The following is a 12,460-nucleotide window of genomic DNA, read 5'->3' as shown; positions in this document are numbered from 1 at the left end:
CCCCCAGCCTATAGTGTTTCAAACTACCTCTTAAGGGGCTTAACAGTGACGCAATGGTAAGGAAAATTGGGCATGCTCTGTGGGGCCAGCTGGCTACTACCAGCTAAATGGAGTCCTCAAAGCAGCTCACTCGAGGCTATTTCACAGTAGCAATCCCAACCATGGGCACTTCATTGGGGAACTGTAATGACCACATCCCGTCCGTTCTTTTTCAGTGACAGCACTTTATGACGCCATAGCTTGAAACTTGCCTACAGTCCTGTTTCTTTGTACATGGCAATGAGTAGGCTACAGTCAGGAACCTTGGTGAACAATGATTCATGTCTGCAAGATACATGGGGATGGAATGTTACCCTATAGCCCTAAACTGTACAGTGTGGGAACCTCAATAAACAGTTACTGATGGAAAAAACTGCGATTGTTTTTACTCATTACACCAAAATTCCATAGCATGCCCAATGGTCTTTGTGAGGATGGCCGATGAGACTTTATTCTTATTCATGATACCACAATGTCTCTGGAAGCTGTTCACTTTACAGAAGCATACCTTCTACTTTCCCACACTGATGGGAAGAACACACCCCATTATGCTAATGATCACATGCACCAAAGCGCTACATGCCTTTTAGGGATTTGGAGGAAATACACACGAATTTTTTTTTTATTTCATTTTATGATAGACAGATAGAGAACTTTCATACCATTCTTCCTCTTTGAAAAAGGCTTGCTTTCTCCTCTCACTTATAGAAAGCACAAAATTCCCAACTCCAATTCACAGACACACCATCACACTACTTTCTTGTGTGGAAATACATTCCCTCCCTCGTAAAGCATCTCACAAATTATTGACCATTGCCTTTTGTTTCCTTACCCCCTAATTTGGTTTGCCTACGTTCCTCTTGTGTGGGCAAAACCATCTGGTAAACACACACACTCACACACACACACGTGTGCATGATAGACTACTACTCAGTCATGAAAAAGAGAAACTCATGCCATCCACCACAACATGGGTGAACCTACAAGGAATGATTTATTCAGTGAAATTCTTATTTTGATTTTTAAGGAAGAAAGGAGACCCCCCCCCTTCAGTTATCCTACAGTAGTCTTTCTTGCGATGAAAATTCTTGACTCCCATCTCAGACCCCTGATGCCATCTGGTTGAACAAGTCTTCTGCCTGATGCTGATTCCTGGGCAGCTGGAACCGCTGACCATACAGGACCCTTGACAGTCCTCAACTGTAAATGTATACGGTGTACAGAAAAGGCAGGGCCCCATGAGTGTCCCGACAGCCTTTCCTTTTATTTGCCACTCAAAACGCCACCCATCAGGTCCCATGCCAGGCTTCCAAAGACCTGGAAGACAAGCTCTCCTCTGGGCCCCTTGCAAGCTCAGATACAGAGAAGATGCTGCAACCTTGACAAATGTTCAGTAACCACTCTTCCCACCCCAGCCACACTTTCCAACAAAATACTCATGCTCACTAATGATATACTACTAAGGCAACGGTTTGCACGTTGCTTTCACATACTCCTTACGTATGACACCAAACTCAAGAAGGTTTCTACTTAACCACAAATTTATGACATCATTTAGTGAACTGCAACCCAACATTCCTTCAGTCATTAGTCTCTCATGACACTGTTGCACAGGGAAGGGGAAGGGGAGAACATGTGAGAACCATTTGACACTGACATCACTGACCACCTGAGCTGACTTGAAACTGAGATGGAATCACACGTGAACTCAGCTCTGGTTTCCGCAGACAAGTGAACTCCAGTTTTTTCTGGACTCCACTCGTCTCCTCATTTTTTTTTTTCCGTCTTTCACATAATAATATCCTTATGCACTTCTGCATTCATTGCAGCACAGTTCACCAGTCAGGGAAAACGCCAAGGTGCCTGAAGAGAAAGCAGCATATTATACAAATGTATACACAAAATGGACTACTACTGAGCTACGAAAACCTGTTGCCAGTTTGGACACCACGAATGCAACTGGAGGGGGTTATGCTAAGTGGGATTACACTAAGAGGGATTATGCTAAGCAAAAGGAGTCACAAGGAGAAAGACCTCCACGTGCTTCTACTTATATGTGCAATACAGAAAAACAAAAGAGTGACTTCTACCACCCTGAATCCCTACAAATGTTGACCATGTAGCAGAGGCTGCAGGATGTGGGGGGAAGAGGACCACAGTGGGAAGGGGCCCAATGGGCTCCCGGACAATGCCGTGGGTGCCTTCGTGTTGGGTGTGCTCGGTATACCGGCGGGGTCCTGGGCCTCTTCATCCCGCACAGTGCTGTCGGCCGTGGTCCCTCAATAACAACTAATGATAACCATGGTCTTACTATTCTGGGAAGACCCGTTTTCTCCAAAAGGGAGATAGGCAGCTGTTCGACACATGACAATAACCATTGCCCGTGTACTGCAGCTGACTGATGAGGACCCTCTGACGATAGCACATGACGCTACAATTATCGTGCTTGCGGTAGCTCTGCCTCTTTTCTCTCAATAACCTCACCGAAAAGCAAACAACTGGGTCCTTCGGCCCACGAAAGAGCTTCCAAGGAGGTAGCCGTGGTTGGGTTGACACCGAGGAATACAGACGCTTCTGTCTATCCTCCTCATCCACATTTTCTTGCTCTGCTCTATGTCAATCCCATTGACTGTCGATCGATGATGCTAACGCCAGATCATTGTACTTTCCTTTTTGGCTTTTGGCCACAAAGATGACATTTTTTTTCCCCCACCCACAAATAGGCCAAACGACATTTGTTTATTAGTGCCCACGCTTCTTTACATGTACACAGGTATAAGACAGACATCCCCAGGCACTGAGCTGGGATGATTCCATAAAACAATTGAAGGTCAAGAACATCATTCCCGGCACTTGAGGCCACAGAAAATCCCAAAGGGGAACAACTGGTAGCCCCACTCTACAGAAAGCCTTCTGCACAGATTGAGCAGACAGGACATATTGATCACTGCAGAACCTACCGTTGGTCACCAAAAGCACAGCGTGTCTTCCATGGGCCTCTCAGAATCCTTGCCTTCGTTTCTTTTTTGTGCAAAAGCAAACTGCTGCTTTTCCTAACTTCATGCTGCCCTCTAGTGGTACATTCCACACTTCAGCTCCACGGGGAGGGGGAAAAGATGAATGTGCAGATAATGGGAGGATGCCAGACACAGTGAAAAGGGAATAAGTTCCTTCTTGGCTGCCTCGTGCCTGAGGCCTGAGTTTCTCGGGCAAAAACCCCAGCGACAGATATGAAGCCGTGCCCCTTGCCCACTGTCCACTTGCACTGACAACCTGGCTTCCGTGACATCCATGAGTGAGCCGCACTCAAGCCAACGTCTCCTGTCTTTGCTGAGCTGCATCCCCTCCTGCCCTGCACGTCGGAAGCGGCCCTTTCTCGTGCACAAAGCGATGCACACCCCCACCACACTGACCTTTCGCATCGCCATGCCTCCCGCTGGAAAGTCATGGGGTCTGGGCCATCTTTGCGGTTCTTCTGTTCTGAGAGCAATGGGGTCTGGGCCATCTTTGCGGTTCTTCTGTTCTGAGAGCAATGCAGTGACACGCAGTGCTCTGGCCTACGAACTTGGAGTCATGGCGCTCTCTGCTCTGGCTGGGACTGTGACTTTGGACACGTCCCTTTCAGCCTCCTTCTTCCATCCTGTACTATGGAGGACTGGGCGTACACAGATCAGCTTCTGGGTCAGTGACTTAGACTCCACAAGTGAAATACACCGTGTGGGACTTTGCAAGACAAGCGTACATGTCTACAAGGAGCTACACCACAATAATAAACTGCTCTTACGGCACTATATGCATAAATCATGGTTAGGAAGTCACAGTAAACACCGTTACTGACTTCATTTTCAAGTGCCACCACAACACAGAAGTAAACCCAACATACGCATCGCTAAATACATTCAGCAGTGTCTTCTGAGGCAAGGAGGGGGATGGTGTGGGAGGCATTGACTGTGTGGTCTGAGCTTTCCTATTTACTCCATGTTCCTTTCGGATTGTAGTACCTACACACATAAGAGCCACCCTATTTCTGATATTTGTGAAAGGCACCCAATGAGCTGCCGTCACACCTTCATCTTCTTCCTGTCAGTCTCTCACCACCCATATGAGACCAGTACCCCCCCCCAAAAAAAAAAAAACAAAAACCACCGAACAGCATTGACGACTGAGGACAAGCGTGTGGACTGTTTCCTACGAGGATCCCTATAATGCGAACTCTACTGCCACACGACTTCCATCGGTCAGCCTACTACTTCCTCCAAGTGGGGAACACTTGCAATGACCAGGCCATGCTCGTGAGCACCATGACATCTGTGACCCCAATGTATACACCACCACGGACTCGCTGTGGGACCCAAAACCTTGTCGAGGATGCCCTCCTAGGTGTGCTGATTTCCTGCACTTAGCCCAGCCTGCCCACTGCCGCGATCACCTTCTGTGCAGGGAAGCACTGACCCTGCCTTTTGGTCTTCTCCCCGCCTTTCTCACTTCCTTCTTTCCTTCAAAAGTCACAAGCTTCATCTCAGCTGTCCCACGAGCCACGCTGCATTGTGCAGAGGCTCTGCCTTGTCCCCCGTCACCTGTCTGCCCACTGACCACGTAGGGGGTGAGGCCCACCTCGCACGCTTGCTTTCCTATCACCCTCACCGTCACTTTCGCCAAAGATCCTGCCTCTGCCGACTGCTCCCCTTCCCATCACAAACACATGCCTGACACTTGATGCAGCCTGCCATTTGTCTAGGCAGGCTCTGTCCTCTGTCCTCTCAGAGCAGACTTGAACCTCCCATCAGGCCCCACCACAGACTATGGCCCGGTGGGGCCACATGCCCTCCGCTCAGAAGAACAGGACATCTGGCACTTGGATCAACTTCCTTTCACGATAGGCCTACGTCCCGACTCCCAATTACGTAATCCACACTGTGGTTTCCGGACCGCCATTTCTGGGTACAAAGCAATATACCATCCCCCACATCTGCAACCTCTCCTGCTTCCACAGCGTGGCCCTCTCAGCCACATACTTTGGGTTCACAAGTGACTGCAAAGTATCACTGACTTCCAAATACATGACACATTCCTGCCACAAAAGTCTCTCCCCAAAATAAGGCTGGCAGCAACTACACCAGCAAACAAAGCAGTGTGCTATGGCCGCAAAATAACAACAACTGACTGACAATTCCTATCCTGTGGGTGCATTGGAAAATGCACATATTCAGGAGGACAAAATGAGCCTCCTTCCCACGATGGACAATGACCCTGACAGCAACTACACTACTACACACAACCCAACCTGTTGACCACACTGCAGCAGATAAGTCGCCTTCCATTACCCCATCTCAAATCTTTTCCTCAAGTCATGTCACTTTCTCACAACCCATGAATACATGCCAGGCACATTCAGAAGCTATCATTCATCACATGGGTTATTTGGCAAAAGATGATTGAGGAATTGCACCTTTATGCAAACATAACATACCAAACACTTGATCCCATGCACAACAAATACCATCATGATGCAACCATTACACACAGAACAGCGCTTCCTTGGCATTTACAACAACAAAGGGACTCACTCCATTGGCTACATGGACTTGGCTCTGGATCATTGCCAGCCTACTTTACATGTCTATAGTCATACACCAGAAGACATTCATGGGCTACAATGGCACCGTTCACACTGGCATCAGTGCAAAGCAGCAGGCCCAGCCTAAAAAGCCCAGTACCTCTTCGGCCCTACATTGCTCCAATACAGAAGCAGGCGTCGAGGCGCTGGCTTCCTTCAACACACTAGGAAGCATTCTTGGGCCACAACTGCTGCAGGTGTCACGCCAGTACTCTCTACTCCCATCACGCCAGTAATCTCTACTCCCATCTGTGCACAACAAAGCAGGGGCTCTATGCTTTCGGGACTGGTATTTCTTGGTAGAAAGCAAACAACTGGCGGGACTCCCAAGTCCTGACCATCATGATGGCCCACTCCAATGCACTATGCTCATTACAAGTGGCCACACTTAGCCCACAGCACATGCACCAACTCTGGGAACCACATCTCTCCTTCTCTGCCTTCTCTTTTCACATGGGGGTCCAGTCACACATTCTTCTTCCATCATCCCCAACCACAGGCTGCTCGGCCAGAACTGTAACGTGCCACATAGAACCCGCCACGCAAAGTGCACTTTGTTCTTTCACAAGCACTGTGCTCAAGCAGCCCCTTCCCTCGAAACCTTTGCACACCTCCATTCTTTTCCTTCTGGCTCCCCATGTATATCGTTTCCACTGCAAGTGGGTACCGTGCTGGGAAGCTGTCATTCTGCGACCTCTGCTGTAGGCCCGCGTGCTGGCCAGCGCACAGCTCCTAGCTCACCAAACGCCCTGACCCCAGGGTATGGCTCCGGCCACTTTGCCACATCATAAAACTGTGCTGTTTATTCCTTTCCCGTTCCCACTTGACTCACTCATGCCCTGCACATACCAAACACCAAGGAATGTGCTCTCTGCTCAATGTCCTCCTTCTCAAGGATGTTTACAGCTCTGAAGACTGCATGATAATGTCCAGCTCACTTCTCTTCTTCCGGTCACACACTGTTTTCATGGGAGAAGAAAAAAAGTGGTCACCTCAAACACAACGATGATTTTCACTGAAACACTTCAACTACAATACCAACGGTAACACGATTTCCCCTGACATTGACTCTACTTGTATCAACTATGGAGACAGAAACCTCAACTGCATGCTCAAACTTACTCCCAGTGGGCCGTCACCAATGGGTTCTGGGAAGGTGACTGGCAATTCTTCCCTTGCCGATCTTCACAGCCAACCCAACTCCCCTTCCACACGTTAGGGGTATAGGTGCTACATGACTTCTAAGATCTCACTCAGTCCAAAACAAACTGGCCATTCCCTCACCACCGGATTGGCCTCTTCCAACGGCCACCACTGGAGCTGGTATCCTGATCTTCAGGAGGAAAATATATGGCAAATGCAGTCATGGAGGTCTCACTACCGTGACCTGCACGCTCGTGGGCCCCTTGCCCTCATTGCACAAATGGCAAAACCAGGCCGCCAAGGGAAAGGGACAGGTACACACTCACATACGACTGCAGGTACACAGTCACATACGACTGCAGGTGCAGCTGCATTGAAACAAACACGGGTCTTCCCCATCTCCCCCGAACCAGGACACATGCAAGGCTTTCAGAAGTATGAGGTCGTGTGGCAATCTGGGAAACCCAGCGCTGGCCGGAACGCCCCTGGAGCCTGCAAGGAATTCCTTCCCTGGCCTCTCCTGCGAACCCCCAGGCAGGTCCCTTGTACCAAGCCGGCCCTCAGAGCCTTGCGTGAAAGCAAAGGGCTGATTCCCACCACTTCCCACAGCGTCAAGGTCATCACTTCACCTGTATAATTACAACATCCATGGGGGGAGGGAGTACATTTACAAGATAAAGGATCTCTCTCAAACAGACTTCTCCCAATACATTTTTTTCCCCATAATTACAGTTTTCACAGCTCATGTGATGGCAAAGCTGCCCACTTAAGAAAAATTAGGACTCCTCGCAGGCAGAAGAGGATTCCCCAGGGGACAACACTAGCTACTTTGCTTCCACAGCGCCACCTCCCCCCACCCCCGCAAAAAAACTCTGCCATAGACCTCTCCAGCGGCCTCCTGCACGGCAGCCGACTTCACTTATGATGACCAAAGTCACCTCTTTTTATTCAAACCATTACATATGTCATTCAATGTGTGGTTCTCCCGCCAGTCCCAAGACGTTACAGTTCGGGGAGATACAAACAAGCGAATGCATTGCAGATGTACAGGAAAACCACCGCCTACTGAGTCACAACCAGCGCGCTCCCAAACTCCAGCCTCACAGCGCCTGCACGTCACGTTGCTCTGGCAGCCATCCCTTCCCTCTGCCCTTTCCACACTCCCTGGCAAGGTAACACGATTGCAGGAGCCACGAGCACAGAGCACACACACCCACCTCATTTCACTTCGGAGCACGTCCGGCCCTCTCACGCGTCACCTTCACCATCGGCACAGGCCTGCGTACCCACACACCAGTGCGCCTTTCTTTTTCTGCCCTGCCTGCTTCATATTATCGATTGCTCCTTTGGCCTGTTTACACGTTCCCATCGGTGGCTCATTACTGCCCAACTGTGAGCTCAGGGAAGAGTCACCACAAAGGCAGCCCTCGCTTCTTGGAGGCCATTACAGGTGGTTCCGCTTCTTACAAAGATCCATTCCGCTTGCACTCTGCCTAATGTGTTCCGTGTCTCCCCGGAGAAGCCCCAGCAGCTGGATGTCGTGTGGGCTGCCGGGCCCTTCCGGAGCCTTCCTGGAGCAGCCTGCACACTGAGGGACTTCTCCGTAAGGATTTCATTTAGGGTGCCGCTTCCTCACACGTGCATGCTCTGATCACCTCAAGTAGCTAAGATCTTGGACAAGTGTGCCTCTCCTTACAAAGTGTGCATTGACATTGGCTCAGCTTTGCCTTCAGCCCCTGGACCCCAGCGTTCTCTCACAACGGGGCTGCCAGGCACTTCACAAAGGCCGAGGGGTTGCTGATGACGTCTGGGAGAAGTGTGCTTCACGGGCAGGCAGAGCACGCCGACCGTGTGAGGGCCCATGTCAGCTTTTGTTACAGTGGCAGGAGCCGCTCCAGCAGCCTGGCCAGCATATGGCACTGGTATCTCTGTCAGCATCTCTGTTGTCTGTCACCACACACAATCCTCTCTCCATCTCCAGGCCTGGCGGTGTCTTTCACATTCACTTCTTACCAGTACAGACACCAGCTCTACGCCCCATCACGCAGCCCCTTTGTTTCCAGGCTGCCTTTTTGTCATTAATGCGCTTGCTGTCTATTTACATCTCACAGTGACCGCAGCTTCTGTTTCTCTGTCAAGAGCTCACTGACAATATTAATACCTCATGTCCTTGCCTCGTTTTCGACGCTCTGACACCTTGCCGCATGCTCCACCTTTCAGCACACAGCCCTCTCTCATCAGGTTGTCTACAAATTTTCTGGCTTCTGAGCCCAAAGGAACAGGCCACACCTAAACTGGCACTTTTAGCGACTGTGACCACAACAAAAGGCTCACTTCCCGCCACGGACCACAGTCTGGGAGTGTCTGGCCATCCTGTCTGTTTCCGAAGGCCGCTGGCCTTCCACGTCACATTCGCACAAGATTCACCGTTGCAGTTCACCGCACGCACACCGTAGAGAGAAGGGGTTCCATCCCTGCCCTCCCTGAAAGCTCACTTGAAAGAACGCACCTGCTCCTGACGAGGACTCTGTGTATCTGTGTGGCCGCCTTTCGGTCTTTTACTCACAACAAACACTCTGTTTCTCATGATCTCCAGGTGCCCCACCCATTTTGTTCTCTAAAAACTCATGTTCTCCTGGCCTTACATAAACAAATGAGCATCCCTCCATCTCTCACACAAGGCTTCTTGGATTATAAACCAAAATGTGGACACATTTTAAGGAAGTGCCTGCTGGTTCCTCACATCCTCTCACACCCACCATCCTATAGGGGATCCTGTTCCTGAGGTGACAGTCTGACCTGTAGCGCCCACACATGCATTCCTGGCATTGCTGGTGATCTTACTTTGATCCCAGCCACTACATCATTCAGGCCCGTGAAGGGAAGGAAGAGTTCTGTGCCAGCCGCCAACCGACGAATCCAGCCTCCCTGACTTGTCCCAGGGAGGCTGCCTGCAAACTGACTTTCCACACACTGCACGGATAATGACAAGTGGACATTTGGGATTGGGCCAAACAGACAAAGTGCAGCTAAAGAGGAAAAGAGGTCTATGGCACATCGCTCATGGGACTGTAGCAGAAACTAGCAGTGATGGAGGGAGCCCAAGGAAGGAGGTCACGCTCTCCCTTTGGCCACCATGTCCAGCTTCACCCCATGTCATCCACGCTTGGAAGCACCTACCCTGGCCTCCACAGTTTCATACCATTCCTGCAAATCACGATGAATATGCTTTAACGTACAAACATGTCTCACACAATCACAACAACACTGACCATTTAGAATTCATGATGTCACCTTTCCTGGATCATTTCCACCTCCACTTTATCCTAAAAGGCCAACTGATGCTGATCCTTCCTTTCCACTATCAATAAGATGGGAAACAAGAATCATGCCTACAGGTAGCTACTTTCTCACACACACACACACACACACACACACACACACACACACTTGTGGCCTCATGACTGCAGGTTTCATAAGCACTTCTTTCCCTTCTCTGCTGATAACACACAGCCCTGATTCAGGGCCCTGTTTACAGTAACACAACTTTGGAAAGCTGACTTCTCACCTTCCTTTTCTACAATGACAAGACCACACAATATGGCAGACAGTGCAAAGAACTTACATTTTCTGGGAAACACTCATTTCTCCTGCTGGCAACTACTACTACACTTTCATGAAATCCATGCTAGTTCATTTCCTATGCACATTTACAATACACCCTTCCTCTCCAACTTTCATACTACTCCAGGGGTATGCTTCACAGCTACTTCTGCGCGCAATCTCCTACAATGACACACATTCATTTCAAACTCTATGGAGCCATACAATTCTTTACAGTATGACTGAACACGAGAATCAAATGCTTCCACTGGACACTGGAGGTTAGGAGACCCCTATGATGCAGCCATTGAAAATGGCTGCCTTGTGTTCCTGTCCGTGTCACCTCTCCTCAACACCACCCTTCCTCCCTATTCATGAAGCATGCGCTTCCCTCTCCTGGCCTTTGCAAGGTTTCCTCTGCACATTAGCACTATGCATGCATGTGTAAGGATTTGAAAATACTCCCATTCTGAAAAGCTTGCCCGGATCGCTGGCTACACCTGGGCCCATCTTTCAAGGATACAGTCCCCATGCTTACACACTCGACTACAGGAACCCAGAGCGAGAGGAGGTGATGCTTCCTTTCCAACTGGGTCACACTACACAAATGTCGACCATGTGAAAGAGAAGCCACACACGACACATGTTATTCCCACAATCCTATGCTCTCATGACACTTTCTTTGAATGTCAACTCGGACGACAAGGAGGGAAAGACCCACCTTTCTGAGCCTGTGTCCGTTTCCGGCCCAGTGTTTCTCTCCTGCCACTCACGGCACCTGTCATCCCATATCTACTTAAACCGCCCCTTCCTTATGCTACGTCGCCTAATATTACACTCATTGAAGATGACCACGTGCATTGCACTTCTGCTGGGCGCCACCTACATGTCCCACTTATACTCATGCACCACCTGTAATGTTGTGTTTCCTTTACAGGTGTCCTCGGGAAGTGTCAATACATTTATTACGGCAAAAACTCCGAAGGGAACAGGTTTATCCGAGATGACCAGCTCTGACACCAAATTGGGGAGGCCTTCACCTGTGTGCCGCCATGCATGGAAAACACAAAACCCAAATAAAAAACACACAAGGGAAAAAAAGGCCTACGTTGCATCTCTGTGGTAAGGCTATGACTTCAGCTTTCGCTACCTTCGGCTGACTTTGCCAGGCCTGTCAGGATCATCCTTCTGCCTTACACTGAGCGGTCACATGGAGATTGACATGATTGCCCTTAAGCAGGTCTCATCCACCAGGGTGACAGACAGCAGCCGGGAAGCACCGGGGCTGACAGGATGAACACCATGATAGATTGCCTGGTCCCTCCACAGCTCACAGGGGAGCAGAGGTCACACCTGAGCCCTCCCTGAGTGTGCTCAGTGGCTAGCGTCCAGCACCACAGCATGTCTTCAGCTTCACTACTGCGGAGAGATCCCTCTGATACCATTGTGCTGTGACTTCATTCTTCGTGTAATAGTCACAGTTGCGAGGAAGGCCACACTCCCTTCATCCCTTTAAATCACCGTCTCTCACAGCCCCGTTCCCCTCCCCCTACCATTCTTTGCCATCTTCATCACAGCCACTGCTTTTCAGTGGGCCATTTTCACAGAGAACAGAAGGTATCAGTTCTCAGCCGGGTCATACGTTTATGGCCAGCTTCATGTTCTCACAATTCCTACTTGGCCGTAAATAGCTTCCCCAAATCCCTGACTCTGAAAGCTTTCACTTTACCTTGCTGCCTTCATTCTGAATGCACTCCGAGCCCTGGCTGCTACAGTCACGACTCTTTCCCAACGCCAGCCTCGCGAGGAAGGTGATTTCTTCTCCTTGTGTAAGTATCTTTGGGTGCTTTCCAATGAAGGTCACATTGCATTACAATACTGTGTACCTTTCACGTGTGCATGCTTGACTTTGCAGGTGTCCTCGGGAAGTGTCAATACACTTGAACACGTGTTCATGCTCTTTACCTTTCCTGTTCATTTTGAACACACCAAACACATCCACCTACGTGTACAGCCATATCGCTGTATGCAGGTAGGTCACTCCACTGGGGACTGTCG

General features: G+C 49.7%; 1 protein-coding gene across 1 annotated transcript in view; it reads left to right on the top strand.

Annotated features, from left to right (window-relative positions):
• Positions 1-11,458, top strand: part of LOC101635977 (chromosome unknown open reading frame, human C10orf11) — a 911,709-nt gene extending 900,251 nt beyond the window's left edge. The window contains exon 7 of the mRNA XM_012723508.1: positions 11,340-11,458. Coding sequence (XP_012578962.1) covers positions 11,340-11,419 — 80 coding nt within the window. The 3' untranslated portion in view covers positions 11,420-11,458. The remainder of the gene's footprint in view (positions 1-11,339) is intronic.
• The last annotated feature ends 1,002 nt before the right edge of the window (positions 11,459-12,460 follow it).

The sequence above is a fragment of the Condylura cristata genome, unplaced genomic scaffold (assembly GCF_000260355.1).
Source record: "Condylura cristata isolate star-nosed mole 26May11 unplaced genomic scaffold, ConCri1.0 scaffold00011, whole genome shotgun sequence".
Classification (NCBI taxonomy): Eukaryota; Metazoa; Chordata; class Mammalia; order Eulipotyphla; family Talpidae; genus Condylura; species Condylura cristata.
This window is presented reverse-complemented; position numbering and strand designations above follow the sequence as displayed.